Here is a 20,275-nt window from a genome sequence, read left to right on the forward strand (position 1 = left end):
AAGGTGTACTACAGGCTTCTGAATCCCTTCCCGAGAATTCGTGTGCATTTCCTGTCGAATTCACTACGCAGATTTAGACATATAATTTTCGATTTTGTTAATCAAATAATGAGTATGTACATGCAAAGTACTGTGTTTGTCTCTAAAATTAAATTATTAGCATTGGCTATAAAAAAATATTTTGTTAATCGAAAAATTGATCGAAACAAATCGCACACCCTTTTTTAAGCCTTTGGAGATTCACGGTTTTTATTTGAAGGAAAATTTTTCAAGGTCTGTAACGCAAGTTATGATAAGGCCATTCGAAGTTTTTATGTTGTTTTTTTTCTATGTGCAGTGTACGCGGACGAGTTGGTTTTGAGGTTATGAAATTAAAAACAAATACAAATTAAAATTGATAAAAACAAAGCTTTGAAATGCAAACACAAATTTAACTCAAATTAAAATCAACAAATACGAATCTCTGTAATGCATTTTACTTTTTTTGGGATTGACATCTCTCTTTTTTAAGTGGTGTATTAATTTTTTTTATTTCAATTACTAGTAGTTAAACTAAGTTTTATGGCGAGGAGAGGTCTCAAATGATAATAAAAAAAAATCTAGAACTGTTCTGAAAATGCTGCGTTTTCCCCCTTTTGGTTTGTGTGTTTTCTCGGATAGGAAGATAGTTTTTCGAATTTAGGATGGACGCTAAACAAAGAAAAAAACTTGGAATGGCCTCATAAATCAGGACTCTTATAACCGGTCTCCTCTTGTGGTTTTAATATAGAAAGTGATTGTGTGTAAGTATATTGGGGATTGTTCCTGGTTAGGGTATTTTACATGAACCATGCAGTAAAGCGGATCCACTGGAATGAATAAATAACGATCTATAAAAGAAATCCTAACATCAGAGAAAAAAATTTTAACGCAGTTTAAGACACCTCGTAACCCCGTAATAGTGAGTAATTTATAAGTTTATCCAAAAAAAAAAAAAAAAAACCAAACAAACAAACAAAAAAAAAAAAAACGAAATTAATAGCGCTGCCATTTGTTGGAATGGAAAAGGGGAGTGGTGTTGATGGCTTTTTCATTGCCAAAAATCCAATTTTGACAACTTTATATGGGACGTTCCAATTTTCTTTTTAATACTGATTCATGTATCTTTAAAAATTTTAATGTAACTTCATAGACAATCCGGAAAATGACTGAAGAAATCATTAGGACATTTTTACATAAAAAATGATGAATTTGATACGAGCACATTTTAAAAGAAGTACTACCTTGTCTCGTCTGTATGGATGAATCAAGCTTCATTACTTGTCTGATGAAATCGTTTGTAATAAAATTATATTTTCATTTAAATTGATATACTCCTTCCAGCTATTAAAGATACATTACGATGAATTGAAATAAAAGTTCAAAATTGTTTTCTGGAACATGGGGCAGGTTAAAGTAAATAGTTTCCGGTTCAGAGAATTTACAGATTTCTTTTAACGTAACGTTAAAATCAGTAACGACGTGATGACGTTATCACGTCAAAATTTGCAATTTTTAAAGAAAACTTCCCATTTTTCGAGACCTCTGACGGAAAAACGGTTTGTGATAATTAAAAAAAAATAAAATGATTTTGAAAGGACACATCGTAGGCATGTTTGTAAAAAACTGAAATCAAATTTGGAGACAGGGCCGCTCTGTTATACTTAACGTACCAAGTTCTTTGAAATCTAAAAATAATGAATCAATGTAAATTATTGTCATGATTTTTAAGGCATATTTTCAATCTAAAAATGTACTGCACAATTCCAAACATGTAGTAAATATACAATTAAGATAACTTTACCCATAATCTTTTCAAAAGATGATAGATGTTATTTTTCAACTGAAAAAGAAAATAAAACAAAACAGTCTAATACACCAATAAAATGTTCAAAAAGATTTTCATACAACAATTATTCTTGTTGATAAAGTAATGAAAGCGACTTCACTGCTGTGGTAAATATCAAATAAAAAATTGACTTGTGGATGCTTTTTTCATTGACATCCGCAGCACAGTTTAGGCTTCAAAAGGAGGTTAGTTTTCTTCGTTGCAAATGTGACTGTTATTTCTCTTTATCCTTAGGAAATACCACTTACTTACTGGTAAGCATTTATTCAAACTTTTCCTAGGTATGTCAATTGATAATGAGTGGGACAGATATTTTTAATTTAGGGTCGAATGCATGGGAACTCGGCGGCTTATTCTTAGCTGGTAAAATGAGTACCCATGTTAACTAGCTAAAATTAAAAAAAAGTTGTTTTTGAAAGGCTGATTTTATGAAACAACATTTAATGCGGCAAGTAATTGAACTACTTTGACAAACAAATTAGATTTTGAAATAATGCCGTCATATATTTATAGCACCGCCTAATCGATTCCCGATTCGCAACTGGTCAAACGACTGTGAAATATTTCCTGTTACACGTACGCTCTCTGAGTTAGAATTTATACATCGTGTATATGTTAGACTGGTACAAGTGATTAATATAAGGATAAATTGAACATATCAAGAGAAGTATATATATATTACTCGAGGGTTGTCCGATAAAATCGTGGACAAGTTGTCTAGAGGGAAAAATAATCATCAATGAGTTCTAAAATTTTCACTACTCCTCAGTACATTTCAAATAGATATATGCTCAAATAAACAAAGTATGAGATTTTATATCATGTGTGATATCGCCTTACGGCGCACGGATGATATATCGTCAAAGTGTCTAAAGCAGCGTCACGTTTCCTCTTTGCTAAAAATAAAATTGGATAAGCCCCACTTAAATTTAGGTATTTCATTGATGCACATATATGAGTTTCCCTTTATTCCTCCATAAACAGTCAAGGAACCAATCTTGCACACACATGAGACCTTTTGAAGATTTATTAATTAAGAAATAAATAACAAGTTTAAAAACTTCTCTGGGAAATGATGTGGGTCGGTCTCGTGATCCAATCCTGTAAAGGCCGAAGGCCTTCTCAGAAGATTTGATCACGTACCGACCCACTTCATTTCCCAGTGAAGTTTTCAAACTTGTTATTTATTACTTATAAATACATTTGAGACGGACAATCGAATATAAATATTGCACTAACTGTTCGTCGTAGATTTGACAAATTACGCAAGGTGTAAATCGGCTTGAAAAGCGGATACGCTTCAAATTCATCTGGCAAAGGACTCTATGGAACGCCTTTACTGCCTTATAGCAGAACACTTTAATTGCATTGTGTCAACCTTACATTATATTGTGTCAACGCTTCATGGCGTTAGAATAAAAGTTTATTATGTGTTGTGTAGATATCTTTACATTATTTCAACTCCTTATTACGTGGGGTTAAAGTTTCATTACGTGAGGTAATGATGTGTTCACATCATGGCGATTCAGTGCTACATCAAGCTAGAAATTCTTAACATTATGTAAAAATTCATCTGTTTTATGTCAACATATTTATTATATTATGTCAACTCTTTATTAAATGTTGTTGAAAATTCATGAATTCTCTGAAAATACCTATATTGTATCATCATTATATTACATGTATGTGAATTCTTTATTATGTGGTGCAAATACTTCCTTACATTATGTGAATTTATCCTTATGTCAACATCAAGTCTTTCATTACATGATGTGAAAAAATGAACACACACGGACAGTTTTTTTCTACATTATGTTAACAATATGCTACAAGATGGTGGAAATCCATTACGTGCTCTGATTTTGTCGTTACGTTTCGGCAAATCATTATTACGTAATGCCTTTGTATCTTTACATTGTACCAAAGGTAAATAGTCTGTTGTCAGCGTATCTTATATTATTTCAACTCTTTGTGTGAAGTGAATATATCTTTATACGATACAGAAAGTTTACTATATGAAATTTGTTTATACCGATCATTACACAGATTATACTCCTTCATTAGGTTATGCTGAAAGTTCATTTTATGTTACGCATGCAAAATAAAAAGACAACTTATATAAAATTATATACTAGAACTAATTATTCCTCAATTAAATATCTAGTTTAAACTTACATGTATGTAGGATTATGTTACTGTGGAATCTTTATCAACTGATGTAAAATTATTTTTCTTTAACGCCGAATCTCGATCATATTTAATCTGACAATTTTCGCCCACCAAATGTTACATAAAAGTTTGTTTTATGCAGTAATTTTTTTTTTTATTTTGAATTGTTCTTTCATAAAAGTCTATTATTTCTCATCTTTCTACAAGACATTGTCCCTAATTTTTATCAGCTGTTAACCCTCCCATTTTTCAGTAAGTGTAAACTCATCGTATTACATGTGTGTGCGTGCTTTCTATGGCAGGGACATTTGGTTTAGATGGGGCTGGCAGATTTTGGAGATATATATTCTGCCCCCCTCCCCCCAACAGGCCCGTTACGTAGCAACGGTTTCAAAGTGGGGGGGGGGCAATTTCCCCCAAAAAATCTGACAAGCAAGAAAACCTAAACTGACAAGAGGCAACTTCCCAAAATATTCTGACAAGCAACCCCAATTCCCCGCATTCTACGGTCCTGTCCCAGTAGCGAAAACGCAGTCGTCCACTCTACACTCAATTGACGCAATTACGCCCTCTTTCAACAACACAAATGGAAAGATAACTTCACTGAAAACGTACCAAACATTCGTTATCACGTAATGAGTATTGACATAATAAAGATGTTCTCACGATACATATAGAAATTTCGAGAGATACAGATTTGAAATAATGTAAATGTAATTTAACATCACGTTAAATGAACTTTTGGCACCATCGTAATAAAGGGTTAACACAATATCAAGATATTTTAACATCACATCAGAAAGAGTTAACATAACCTAACTATCTATCCACATAATGGAATGGAGTTTTGACATCATGTAAAAAGTGTTGATATAATATTAAAAAGATCTGTTCATTTTATGTAATTAACTTTTTCACACAACGTAATAAAGTACTGACATAACGTTAAGATATGTTCACCTCACCTCATCATGCTTTTGGCGTAATATAAAGATACATTCACATCACGTAATAATCTTTGATATAATGTAAAGATACACTCACTTCAAGAAATGGACTTCTGACCTAACGTAATGCTAAGTTTAATTACATAATATAATTATGCAAAGATATTTTAACTTTACGTAATGCAAATTTTTACATCACGTAATAAAGAAATGAAATGATCTAAAGAAACATTCATTTCACGCAATAAAGTTTTGACACAATGTAAAGATATTTTAACTTCACATAATGAACTTCTGCCATCAAGTTATAAAGTGTTGACATAATGGATGAATATATTTACTTAGTGTAATATAGTTTTGGTATAATGTAAAGATAATTTTACCTCACTTCATAAAATGTTGACATCACGTAAAGGTATGTTCACATCATGTAATGATGAGTTGACAAAATGAATGTATAGATTTATCTTATAAGGCAGTGATGGCGTTCCATAGTATTCTGTTTTGAAGGGAATATTCTGTGAAAGGCTACCTGTGATCAATTATAGTGAGCATATTGGTGTCTGGGAAATTTTGTATTCACGAGAACCCATATACGATGTTTAAAAAAACACAAGAAACACGTCCGATGTTTGATAATAAAAAGTTGGAGGAATTTCGGTCGGAAAGAGATAGATGGAGACACTTGTCTGGACCAGTTTACTTGAAATCAAGTATAAACTTTGATCAGAAACATAAAATCTACGATTTCAGTAAGGCATATTTATTATGATGTTGACACGGAGACACTGGCGACAGCTTACATTGTTAAGACAACGATCTCGATGATGGAGGTGTGCCTACCGAACTTCCGAAGTGCAGTGTTTGTGGCGTGATTGCATTATATTGATATTTCCAACAGATTTTCAAATTAATTGTGAGTAAAGTTTAATGAAAAAAAGCATTCAGAGGTATGCAAGAAAAATAAGGGTAAACGTTGCGTATTTTGTACATTTTTATGCATGAAAAACATGCTATGATATTTCTAAGTAGAGTAAGTCTTTTTATGTAGATATTATTGCGCTGTGTGATTAGGTCACGTAATGACCTATGACCTTCGAAAAACTTCATACAGGTATGAAGATATTTGCTCTCTGTATGTTTATACAAGAAAACATTGATGTAACCATCAATTGTCGCCCGGGAAATAAATAAAGTAAACAATGGAAATTAGTCTTGATCATCAAACCGCTTCGATATGTGTGAAAAAGGCATGCGTCTAAATGATGGAGACGATAGTCGAGAATATTTTGAAAACTTATAGTCGGATGAAAATCGAACAAAAACTATACCCTTTTAAACTTTATCAATTCCTCAAGTAAATGTTGGCTGCATAAAATATAATTTGAAACCAGACACATGCATCACCTATTTTCAAAAATGTCTTTCACTTTAAGAATATAAAACACGAACTGTGTAAAGTACATTTTTACGTTTTTATGCGATAAGTAAAATTCGATGTTCTAAAAAAAGGGACCTGTCGTTATTTCGATAGTAAATGATAAGCAACTTTATGTATTAAATATGAAAAACATATATATTTTTACAGATTCACTTTATGGAAGTAAATATATTGTGTATCTCGTAATTTATAAAGGGAACGAACATTCTGATTAACAATCTTTTTAATGTTTAGAAAACCTTTAATTCTGAATAACTTCTCCCACCTCAATCCCCATATACCAACACCTAAACTTATATGTATAGAGCAGCTCGGTCCTCCGGGCTGCAATAATAGAGAGATACCACAAATGTATATATTAAGTTACTAACATTACTCTATCATTCAACTAAATAGGGCAACTTTTATTGACAGTCTACAGTGACAGCAACTTTCGCTATTGCCAGTAGCTGTTTGTCCGTATGTTTTGTTCTACCCAGGTACTCGATCAAAAGGCTTCCGCTCAAAAAAATGTATACTAAAGATCTAGTAATATTTTAATATATTTTTTTCTTCTGTAGTCATTTCAAGTCCCTTAGGGTGTCATTACTACTTCTAAATCAAACTGAACTGCTCTCCGGTGCGCCGTAATGCCGTAGAATGTCACAATTTTTCGTGGGTTTTGTTTACCACTTTCCCATTTCAAATGCTTGGGAAACTGCCAAAAATTAAGAAAATGCCTTGAAATTTTCCAGAAGACGACATAATGGATAGTGGATTAAGAACAGGATAACTTTTACCCGAACCTTATCTACTTAATACTTTTATTTCGAAATAATACTTGTGTATTCTCTTAAGAAATCCTGTGCGCCGTAGGACCGTACCCTGTGCACATTCAAGAAAAATAAATCTTTATTTTTGTCCATATTTTAATAAAATAAATTAAGGTGCACTTAAATATAGTAAATGAACATTTGCTGAAAATTTCAGATTAGTGCGCCCTTTATTTTTCAATAAAATCACTTTGTCCACGATTTTACCGGACAACCCTTGTACATAGCCTATTGTGTATAAATTGCAATAAAGAGTGGAAAATACCCTCCCATTTGTTGATAAGATAAAATAATATCCATACAAATAAAATTTAAACTTGCCCCAGCACTTTATATAAACAATAGGATACGATTAATTAATTTATATAACGAACCAGAAGTCTCTGATGAGACTGTAGCTCTACTGGTCTGTACGTATAACAAAGGAAAAGTAGCGCTTGGATTTGAAACTTTGCAACATGCAACAATAAATAGAATTATTTATCTTAATGTAGTCTACTTCTGTGCCAAGTTATATTGAAATCAGACTAAAACTGTAGGAGTAGTCGCATTTTAAAGGAATTTAACAGAAATTTCTATTTTTAGTAACCATGGCAACACCGTTCATTGACATCAAAAACCGATGCACTAAATTATGTATTATTGTACAGTCTACTTGTGTGCCAAGTTATATTGAAATCATACCAAAACTGTAGGGGGAATAGCGTTTTAAAGGAATTTCACAGAAGTTTCTGTTTTTAGTAACCATGGCAACACCGTTCGTTGAAATCGAAAACCGATGCACTTAATTATGTATCATTGTACAGTCTACTTGTGTGCTAAGTTATATTGAAATCAGACCAAAACTGTAGGAGGAGTAGCGTTTTTGAAAAATTGTTTACATACAGACAAACAGACAGACAGACAGACGGACGGACGACGGACACCTTACTATCGCATAAGCTCTTCTGTACGCAGTTTTACTAAAGGTCGTAAATTTTGTCGTAGACGTAGACGTAAACGTAGACTTTACGACTGAATTTACGTGTGCGTAGATAGCGTTTTACTAAAGGTCGTATCTGCGCCCGTAAACGTAGTCCCGCACGTAAAGTTTCTCGTAACTTACGACAGGAACTCTTCAGTAAAAGGTAGAAAAACTAACCTAGTAACGGAAGCTACGCATGCGTATTAACTACTTTCGATTACATTGCGAGTCGTCTGCAAGATAATGGATAGAACGAAAGCGAGGAAGCCGAATTGGACGGACATCGAAATGGATGTGCTCATGGAGGCATATTGTAACTCCATAAGGATTATTCGAGGTAAATTCTCTCCATCTATTACCTCTGATGCTAAGAAAAGAGCATGGGAAGAGATAACAGAGAGGTTAGTTCTTATTTTGATATTTATTTAGGCCCCATATTTATTTTTTGCATGTATCTGATTCTATTCCATACGTTAAATTTGCAACAATGCAAAGAAATAAATTTATAAACGGCATAAAAAAGATTCCTACTACATGAATTCAATTGATTAATTATTCAAAAGACACTTCTGTGAGTGAAGACATGTCTATATTAATATATCACACTGTATGCATTAGGCCTAAATCTTTGAAATCCTTTAATGGAAACGTTCCATCAACTGACCAAGCTGTCATAAAATATCATTGAGATTTCACAGTTTTAATTTTTTCTCAATAAGAGTTGATGTACATAATCCGCCACAATTAGATCCGCAGATTCATTTCAAATAGAAAGCGAAAGTAAACAAAAGGCGATAGTGGGCTAGTGAATCGAAGATGGAGAGAAACCCATATGTATGTTCTCTTATAAAAAATGTATCCATTTAGTATATTCTGATAATGATGATGAGAAATAATGTAATGCTTTTACATGCCCCTTCTTTCAGGTTGAACAATGTGCGCGTCACAGTACCGACTTTAGCATATGCCACCCCCTGTTTGTAATGCATGTATGGATTAATACAGGGCGTACTATTTGTCAGTTTGAATATGAATCCTTATCCATGTTTTATCACCATTTCATACAACAAAACAAATATCGTGGATTTCAAAATTATGACGCACTGTAATTAACAAATACGAATAAAAAAAAAATAAACAGCAATACCATGATTCATGGTCACCATGAATACTAAAGACGTATACACTGGTATACTGTATACCGGTACTAAATACATGTACATATTATATGCCTGTATGCATCCTTGGCAGTGCAAAATTATTCACTGTATTTACAGTATATATATATATATATATATATATATATATATATATATATATATATATATATATATATATATATATATATATATATATATATATCCATTTCAAATATAAATTTTTTATTTTTATCATTATTTCATTAGGTACTTAAAATATCTTAAAATAACTCTTAGCATTAAAATAAATGCAGAGTGAATGCTGTAGCAGTATCATGCAACAGAACATTGGATGAAACCAAAAAGAAAATACAGGATAGTCTGTCCAGTGTGAAAAAGAAGGAGGCTTTCCGAAAGAGAGAAGCATCAAGAACAGGTGGAGGACCCTGTTCAGAAGTGATTTTTAAGCCATGGGAGGTGACTGTGAGTATTTGGTAGTGGATAGAAAGCTTACTATAAAAGTTAAGTAAAAGTGAAATGAGTGAATAAAGTTTATACACAGGATCAATTGAAATGTTCAAAGAACTTGTCTTTCAAGTTTTTGAAAAAAACTTTTTTAAAAAATTATATCACAAAAGGAATATTTCTAGAAAGTAGTCACTTCATTAAATTGGAAACAACATTCTTATGTTTTTTATGGAAATAAATTTAAGCTTACATACTAATGTACTTTGATTTTTTAGCTTCTTGGAACAATTCCACAAGAGATTATACATGGCTTAGAAGGGGCAGCAGATACTAGATCAGATGAAGATCAATGTAATCCCATATTACTATAGTATATACACATTTACATTAGAAATCGCCGTATGATTTGATATTTTAGGGTTTAAAGGGTTAATTTATTATGACACCATGAATCTCAAACATTTACTTTCATATACTTAATACATGTACAAAGAACTATATCTGTATGATAAAATTGTTGTATGATATTGCAAATCTAGCTGTAGAATTTTGTAAACATACTGAAATATTATTCTTTTTTATATCTGATGTACAGGTCAACCAAAGAAGACAAACTTTGATTTGAATTGTCCCGGAGCAACAGGAGATTGCAGTGCGACATCTAAGAATGTTTCAGGTCATTGGACTGTATAATACATTTTATCATATGACTGAATAATTCCCATCTCTCTGATTGGCTGAGATCCAACAATTTTAGAAAAATACTACTTTATATTGACCTGCTGGTGATCTTCCAGGTCAATATAAGGAGTTATTTGTTCTACACTGGACCAGAAATAGATAGGGAAATTCCAGATTGATGCAAATAGTTTAGGAAAGTTATTTCACTTGCACATGACATCCACTGATATGAACATAACATTAAGGCACATAGATTCTTGGGTGAGGGGGGGGGGGGGGGGAAGGAGGCCTGTACCTCTCCCCACCTTTTGAGAATTTTAAGTTTTAATTTAAATTCTAAGGATAAAAAATTTCAATGTAAGCCCCCCTCCCCTCAAAAAAATTTATGGACCTTTACATTCCACCAAATAAATTTTGATTTGGGAGAATTCTTTTCCTTTTTGGGGGGGGGGGGGTAGTCAAAGATTTGTTTTTGGATAAGTTGTAATTTTTTTCTTCCTTTTAATGTCCCCTTTTCAAAATCAATCCCATATATGTGCCTGATATTTATTTTTTCTACATTGCACCTAAACTAGAATTAATAATTCCAAAAATAATACATCTGTGTTTTTTTAACCCCGTTTCTCTCATTATGTTCGGCTAGTACTTCAGTAGATGTGAACAAGTAAGATGGCACGGATTGCTTAATAAGTGCATGTCATTTAATCATTGAATAAAACAATTATTCCTGTTTTTTTTCGGTCAATACGATGATTTAGCCACCTTCGAAGTACAATATTCACCTCGACCTTCAGGCTCTGTGAATATTGTACTCCTCAGGTGTCTAAATCATTGTATTGACCTCAAAAACCAGCAATAATTGTATATTGTTTATAGTAACTGGGTTTACAGTCATTGTTGGTTTTATAATCAAAATCTACATTCCCCCCACCCCCACCCCTCCACCATGAAATTTCCCTGTCCAACTATCATGGTCTATTATTCCTTCATTCCATCATATTTAGTTTTTTAGTATTTAGTTAAGTATGAAATTAGGAAGGGGGCCTTAATGTCACACTGACACATTTAGTTTCAACAAGAAATAATATTATGAATTATACATTGCTTAAGTTGACTATTCGCATAAAAAATATCTTTTTTGATAAAAATTGAAAAGTTACATATACTTGGAATTATCCTTATTTATGAAAGATACATTTTATTTTAATCACATATGCTAATATATAACATCATGATCTGGAAATTTTAGAATGTGTGGTTGACATACATGTAACTTCTGAAGAGCCTTCAACTCCATGTACAGGTATGTATGCATGTATACTTGATATCTGATTCCGACACTAATTCATTCATTATTAAATGATGTTACAACTATTTATTTAATTATCAGGATTTGCATATAGCATTAATTGAATATATATATGGTTTTAAGATAAACCACCAAGGTTTGTGGTTGGATATTCAATCAAGGGTTTATGGGGATTTACCCCGGGTTGTATTCCATACACCCTTCGGCCTAGGAATAACAAATTTATTTCCTATGTACCAAATAAATTCTTTGTAAACATAAGTCCTATCAATGGTGCTTCAAACTATCGATAAGATTTACTATGTGCTACAATGATATCATGTTGTCTGCTTTTTCATAGAGAAATGATGCATTGTGATGTCATGTTACTTAACCCCGCTCAAGCCGGATGTACAGAAATTTACACCTGGCTTGCTAACCAATTAAATATCATGTTATAAGCTGGATAGGAAATAAGATTTTTTATTCAGTCAGTTGTGTGTTTTATCCCCAAGCCTTGGCAAGTTGATAAAAATGATACATTAGGTTTAGCAAAAAAAAAAGTTTGTTTCCACTTTCGTTACAGTCCCTTATTTTTAGTTCTGAACAAAATTTTCTGCTGTTCCCAGATTTATAAAAATTCAAACTTTAAATTTAAATCATGGAAATGCTTTTAAGCACTATATTCTTTTGTCATTAGTGTTACTTGTATGTTTTGTTTAAAGACGTAAAAAAAATTGCCTACACGCTACTCAATTCCTAACACAGTTTGCAGGCAAGAAAATTTTATAGACAAGATCTTTCACATCTGTTTTCATTTTTATTTCAGCCTTGCCATCACAAGCATGCAAGAGAAAGAAGAGTATGGAATCAGTAGGAAAGAAGAAGACTGAAGACTATGGTAATAGTTAGCAAAAGAATATCCAGGGTGCATAAATCATAAAAACAAAACATCAAAATTCAACCTTGTGAATATTCTAGTTATTAAATTTCTGAAATAAAATATATATAGCATCAATTGAAATAAAATAAAACCAAGTACAACTATCACAATTTGTAAGGGAAAAAGGTCTCAATTTTTTGAGTTTCAACTGGTAAACATTTTTAGCACTGACATCAATCTAATGGATTTATTGTAATGTTGTTATGCTAATGAGCTGGTTTTTAATATGCCCTTTTTTGCAGAAAATGGCATTAAAGAACTTGTTGATTTGAAAAAGAAAAGATTAGAACTTGAGGAAAGGAAGGCTCAAGCACTGGAGAGAGCTGTAGCAATATTGGAGGGATGGCAGAATTTAGAATCAGGATTGTCAGTTCCTTCAGTTATTCATTTTTAGCTCACCTGAGCCGAAGGCCCAAGTCAGCTTTTCTGATCAAAATTTGTCTGTTGTCTGTCATTGTCATAGTTGTTACTGTCGCTTTTTACATTATCATCTTCTCTAGAACCACTGGGCCAATTTCAGCCAAGTTTGGAATAGAGTTTCCTTGGGTAAAGGGAATTCAGATTTGTTAAAATGAAGGGCCACACTCTTTTTCAAGGGGAGATAATTAAGATTCAAAATTGTTCAAATTATAACCCCCAGGGATAGGGCCAGGCCACAACAGGGTGTCAAAGTTCAACATAAGAATATATAGGAAATATCTTTAAAAAAATTCTTCTCAAGAATAGCAAAGCCACGATTAATTATATTGGTTTTGAAGCATCCTCAGGTAGTGAAGATTCAAATTTCTCAAATCCTGACCCCGGGTCAGGGTGGGACCACAATGGGCAGTTACAGTTTTACATAGGAACTTTTCAAAACTGAATGTTTTTTTATTTTTATAAGCCAATATGCTCAGGTGAGCAATGTGGCCCATAGGCCTTTTGTTAAATTCTTTGTCATCAACATTTGATTACACCCTGTATATTTTGCCTAAATAGAAAAACGCTTCTCTGTAAAACAATTTTCAAAAAGTTGATACAATACATGTATATGGTATTGTTTTTCTCTTCTAGAGTACCAGATACTAATGTGAAAATAGATAAGAAAATAATATTTACATTGTATAGATTATTTATTTTAACTTTAAAATATTAAATTCAAAGGCAAAATACAGCGAGTTCTTCATTATTTCAGTTTGTCCTCCTTTCTACAAAGTAAAACAAATTTTGCTATGAAATAAAAGTTACTTGAACTAAAAAATAACCATCAAAGGCAATTAAATTTTATGCACTTACAGTGCTAAGTTATATCCCGGACAATTTAAGGAGGCTCTAAACACCAAGGAAATCGTGTTTTGGACTTTAAAGAAATATACATGTATCATCTAAAGGTGTCCATGAATACTGAATTTATCTAGTGGGTACCTGTCATTTCCAGGATACGTTAAAAGATAATGAAGTGGTAGTTAAAGAAATCACTGCTGTTTACTTACATTTGGAAAATACCTGCAAATAATGCATTCAATTGCTTTATATTACAGTGTAGTATAATTTACTTTAATAATACTTAAATCTAAATCAAATGGTGATATTCACTGTGTATTTACGTTTAATTCACATTAATCTATGGGTAGATAACTTTAACTGCATAAAACTAATAGGGAATTAGAACTCTCCTGTGTGCAGTGTTTAGAGTCTCCTTAAATGTTGCCTGTTATTAAATTTACTTAAAATCTTGATGCAATGTGTTGTCTCAGGTCTCTGGCTGACCGCAGAGGTGCTCCTCCATAAACATAGTTGTTGTGTTGTAATACAACTTCACCACCTTGTTGTAAGGGGATTCTCTCCTCAATGGCCTTGTTATGAAGTCTGCAACATGTCTCAATGACAAGTGCAGATTTGGTCGGTGTAAATGGCAGACATCCTCCACTCTTGTGAAGACATCTGCAAAGTATGAATGGTTTGATTGATCAAATTCTCAATTTAGCAATTATGAAGGCTAAATTATGATGTTAGTATATATTTTACTGCTTTTTCATTTATATATTGTTCATATATGGCTTTTAAGGTAAATATGAGCACTCATTCTTGATGGAGATAATAGGGAACTAGTTTCTCACGTAAACTAATGATACTTATACAACTTTATGTTACAGATAATATCTAATGGAAGATAATTATGATGTTTTGAAAACTTATCACATGCCTAAACCTGGATTTAAGCACGCCAAATGCCCTCTCTATAACATTTCTTGTCTGGCAGTGAGCATGATTATATCTTTCCTCCATTTGAGTAGAAGGGTTACTGAAGGGTGTCATGAGGAAATCTTTCAAAGGGAACCCAGAGTCACCAAGCAGCCATCCACCGTCTGTCAGGTTAGCCATAATGCCTGGAATGTTGGAGTTTGACATGATGTATGCATCATGCGCACTGCCTGGGAATCGGCAATTGATGTTAAGAAATCTGAAATAAGAGTATAACATCGTATGATCGTAAAGAAAATTAAGCAAGAAGAGAAACAAAATGTTCTCCATTTGAAAATGAATTACAGTAAAACTTGTCTAATTCGGACACTACTGGTTCCAAAGAAAATGACCGGATTACACAACAATTCGGATTAGACAACATTTTAAACAAATAAATTTACTGAAATTGACATAAAGATAATATCGTAATAAGCAAGATTTTGGATTACACATCATCCGGATTAGACAAGTTTTACTGTATATTTGTAGATGGACTGCATTGTACAAATCGCTAACAATATTTGGATAGACCTCATCTCTGCGTCCACTACCCCTTGGATATTCAGGGCATGAAAGTTCTTTCTTGACACATAGATGTGTTCGTCATCGCTACTCATTCCTTTGATAGGGATAAGCGTCCCGTCTATGGCTCCTACCACGTTGGGGAAACGGGCGATGCAGTAAAATTGTTCTTTCATTTTCCTTAGAGAGATCACTGATGATGGAAATTTAATGTTCTGCAAGTGCTCACAAAGGGCTTGACACACCCTTGGTATACATACAGAGACGGACGATTTCGAAACCCCATGAATGTCTCCAACTTCGGAAAAGAAATCGGCCTTTGCGATGTAACGCAACGTACATAACACCTGAAAAGGAACCATGAGACTTCCTTTTAAAGAAACAAGTCACATTTTTATGTCCCGCCATGAATATGGCCGGGGCATATAGTGTTTGTCATGTCCGTCTTCCGTCCTTCCGTTGCGCTTTGCGTTTAGCTCAGTTCAAAGCTCATTTTCAAAGAAACTATCCAAGATATTTTCATCAAACTTCATATGCTGATAGATATTGATGTGAGCTATGCAACTGGATCAACATTTTTTGACCTTGACCTTTCCTTTGACCTTAACCTCACTTTCTTAAATAAGTGTCAAACTTAGTATGCCATACATACTGATGTAAGCAATTCAACTGCATCAACATTTTTGACCTTGACCTTTCATTTGACTTTGACCTCACTTTTATCAATTTGTGTTTAACTCAGTTTTAAAGAAACCATTCATAGTATTTTTAAATATCAAACTTCATATGCTAATACATACTGATGTAAGCTTTTCAACTGCATCAATATTTTTTCACCTTGACCTTTCCTTTGACCTTCACTTCATTTATTTTAAATTAGTGTTTAGCTCAGTTTTTAATAAACCATTCAAAATATTTTTATCAAACTTAATATGCTGATACGTATATGTAAGAACTATTAAACCGTATCAAAAGTGTTTGACCTTAAATGTTCCTGTGACCTTGACCTAATTTTTCTTAAATTTGCATTTTGCTTAGTTTTAAAGAAACCATTTAAGGTATATATATGTAAGCTTTTGCACTCATACATAATTCGGTGAGAATTTATCATCTATATCCAACATTTTAGATTTCAATTTTAAAGAAAGTATTCAAGATATTTTCATCAAATTTCATACACTAATACAAATTTTCATGTTGCATTACTAATATACCCTCGGCGGGGCATTCATGTTCTATGGACATATTTCTAGTTACATTTATATACGTATGGCACCGTGGCATATTTCTGCCCCCAACATGCAAATTAAATTATTTAAATAATTTAAGATGAGTATTTTACTTGCACTCAATTTGTATTGGCATTAAGTTTATTTACATCTAGTGTCATTACAGTGTACAGTTTTCCTTTGATATGTGTAGCATATCAGAATTTTGTTTATGTAAGTTTAAAATTATGTTTTTTTATTCTTATACAGCTTTATTAATGAAATATAGGTTGATAAATAAAAGTTATATAAACAAATTAAATTATAAAAGTGTCTGTGTTAATTTAATTGACAATTTTGTTAAATTAATTTTTTTCCCGCTAAAACTCTTTTTAGCGATTGGTGCAGACCTATCACTTGACTGGCAGGCGCAGATCCAGGAATTTCCAGGGGGGGGGGGGTTCCATCCCAGTCAAAACAAAATTCCAACTGAAAATTTCTTGACAAGCAAAACAAAAACAAAAAAAACATAAGCTAATAAAAAAAAAAGAAAAACTAACTAACTAAAAAATAAAAAAAAAAAATCCCCCCCAAAAAAGAAAAAAAAACCAAACACAAAACGTATTAAACCAGAAATTAAAAACAAAACAAAACAAACAAAAAAACATAAAATCCAATTCCCCAAACGTGAAAAACACCTATTTCATGGTAGGTGATTGTGGAGTACGTCCACGTTTTCGGGGGGGGGGGGGTCCAAAGTCATTCTTTTATCAGTTTGCTTCAGTATATACCTTTAATAACTATGCAAATTCAAGGAGGGGTCCGGACCCCCGACCCCCCTCTAGATCAGCGCACGACTGGTGACCATTGGCAGGTTTTTGAATTTCTTATGGTGTTGGTCACTCCTGTTCCGTGCTGTTGTTCCAGCAGGTTGTATTAAAAGTCTATTTTATTTTTAGAATTTTTAGATTTTCAGTCATTGTATTTTTGACATTTTGTTTGATATTTAACTTTGAAGTTAAAGTATTGGTTTAGGATAAGATTTCGGCATTTCTATATTTTCAGTAGTTAAAATCTTGCATGTTTAATTCTTTTAGAGCAGCACAGCACTTTATAAAATATATCTAAAATAATATTGGAAAGCCTAAATTCCATAATTTTGGGAAGTCTTTTGTTAATTGTACTTTGTAAATATACCTGTAAATAATTTTTAAGTAATTGCTAAACTTTGATAAGAAATTAAATAGGTTTAGTTGATATCACTTTATAAATTAAATATATACTGTCTAGTAAGCTTTTATGACATATGAGTTCATAAGTTAAAATACGCATTTAAATGAGAGAGAAGATATTTTATGACTGGTGTTTCCTATTATTCTGAGAACACAAGAATAATGTATATATCTACAATGTCTTGTGCATGAAATTTTAGCAAGGCCAGGAATACATATATCAATTTATTTATACATGCAGCTATATGGATGATGAGTACGACCTAGCTGCTTTGAACTTAACAACATGTGTTATATATAGTGTTTTATAACTTGAATATATACAAAACTGAGGTTTACATGTAATTTATGTAAATGGGGCCAGAAGAAAAGAACCTTGTAATTTTAATGTGGTTTTGCGTAGATTGTGAGCCCCAACTCAAACAGCCCCCCCCCCCCTAAAATGTTTGCCGTCTTCGTGAACAAAAAAATTCAATACAAAAATTGAACCCACTTAAAGGTTATCTTTGCATTGAACGAAACATAGCGTTGCTCATGTAAGCCTAACGTTAGATTTAAACTTAAAAAAAAAACCACACACACACAGTGCATGTATAAGAACACGTGTGTACATGTGTTATGTAAAGAATAAATGCTCTATCAACAAGAAAAAACAGGTTTTTGTTTTTTCCTTAATTTTTAACAACATAAGGGCACTATTTTTTCTTAATAATTTCCTTGAAATATATTCTGTGGGGTAACAAAAGTGAAACATTTATCCGTTTAATATATAAATATCTAGCTACTTCTGCCGGAATGTTTGTTTCCTAGACCTAACGATTCCTTGTTTAGAAACTCCCGTTGCCATAGGATGTGACATGGATGCGCTTTCAGTTTCAATGTTTTACAATATTACCTGCAACTGAGTGGGGATAGCATGAGATCTTTGCGTATATGGTCGTAGTTGCTCGTCCACCCCATCAATCATGTCAAAAATTACTCTGCGAGGGAAACGGTACCTCGAAATGAGCTCCGAATCATTCAAGGAGTCCAGTGGTTGGCTCCTATCGCGGAAAACACGCTGTTGTCTTAAGGAACGCTGCATAATTAAAATTGTCGCCATTTTTATTTATGCTAAGTGTTTTTCTACGACTGCTATAGGGCACACGTAGATTTTGACGTAAATCTACGTTAAATCGTAAGATACGACCTTTAGTAAAACGCAAAATCGACGTAAGTTACGGCTACGTCTACGTTTACGTCTACGTTTTGACTTACGACCTTTAGTAAAACTCGGCATTGGTCTCTGACCAGTAGAGCTATATATTAACTATAATTTTCAATGCGATTTTCATGTATCATTTAGGAAATATTTTAAGTTGCCGTCACGTGTTCAGTGAAGTCACTGTGACAAATCCAAAATGTGTTATTACCTGTATGACGCCTGCTAAAACTCTTCCTAAGTCGGCTGTTAATATATATATATATATATATATATATATATATATATATATATATATATATATATATATATATATATATATATATATATACAGTAGAAAAAATTGCTAACGCACCACTTGTTATTCTTATTTGTGAATAGGACATTTGCCTGTTCGGTACTAGTACATATAAAATGCCATCTCTACAAAAACAGTGGGATTGACAAATGTCTTGGTATCATGACAAGACCCTTAAATGACTTTCTTGCCCGAAAATTAATTTCCCGACGTGAACTTCGCAGCATTTTTGCTCAGATATGAAATTGGTGATTTCCAAAGGTATCTTAGGTTGCCTTAGAAGCAGTCTCACAGTTAAAAATCAAATTATATACAGGTATTGACTATCATATCGCCTAGTAGTCATCCAGTGCCTTGGTGTCAATACCAAATCCACCCAACTTCCGGTTGACCCAATTTTGTGGAACAATTTTCAAATTATTGTGTGCTGCTTACTTAATGCCGTGGCTATCTATAGTAAACATTTTTATGTTTACTAATCTGTTTACAGCAATTTTTCATTAGAGGAATTCATAATCTTTAATTGTTTTCATTCTTTACAAATTTCTCCAAAGACATCATACTGTTTGCTTTAGCACGCTCTTCTAGGGTCAAACGCCGCATAAGGTGTAACTTTTTTCCGAGTCTCTGATTAGTACAAATAAAAAGAATACAAAAAGAAACAAAAAAAATTTTCTTCCCAAAAAGTATGGACACAATTTTAATTTTTTCTATGAAATGGTTACGCTTCAGTAAACATTGAAGTTATTTATTATTTAAGACATTTAAATGCCTCATTTTTAATTTAAGCAACATTATTAGTCCCCTACCGGTGAAACCGGAGGGAACTTTAGGTTTCCTCTGAGTCTGTCCGTCTGTCTGTCTGCCTG

General features: G+C 32.8%; 2 protein-coding genes across 2 annotated transcripts; one reads left to right on the forward strand and one right to left on the reverse strand.

Moving 5' to 3' along the window:
- The first annotated feature begins 8,443 nt into the window (after positions 1-8,443).
- On the forward strand, positions 8,444-13,155 carry LOC133199265 (nuclear apoptosis-inducing factor 1-like). The gene is made up of 7 exons (XM_061335099.1): positions 8,444-8,601; positions 9,654-9,822; positions 10,083-10,158; positions 10,403-10,483; positions 11,738-11,791; positions 12,606-12,677; positions 12,962-13,155. The coding sequence occupies exons 1-7, from the start codon at positions 8,444-8,446 to the stop codon at positions 13,111-13,113; spliced, it is 762 nt and encodes a 253-aa protein (XP_061191083.1). The 3' UTR covers positions 13,114-13,155.
- Positions 13,156-13,861: 706 nt separating this feature from the next.
- On the reverse strand, positions 13,862-19,009 carry LOC133198944 (putative nuclease HARBI1). Its single transcript, XM_061334846.1, has 5 exons — positions 18,803-19,009; positions 15,477-15,814; positions 14,905-15,162; positions 14,426-14,642; positions 13,862-13,906 (listed from the first exon to the last, which is right to left on the reverse strand). The coding sequence occupies exons 1-4, from the start codon at positions 19,007-19,009 to the stop codon at positions 14,426-14,428; spliced, it is 1,020 nt and encodes a 339-aa protein (XP_061190830.1). The 3' UTR covers positions 13,862-13,906.
- Between the last annotated feature and the right edge of the window lie 1,266 nt (positions 19,010-20,275).

The sequence above is a fragment of the Saccostrea echinata genome, unplaced genomic scaffold (genome assembly GCF_033153115.1).
Source record: "Saccostrea echinata isolate AGI-Se365-2 ecotype Australia unplaced genomic scaffold, CSIRO_AGI_Sech_v1 ptg000033l, whole genome shotgun sequence".
Classification (NCBI taxonomy): Eukaryota; Metazoa; Mollusca; class Bivalvia; order Ostreida; family Ostreidae; genus Saccostrea; species Saccostrea echinata.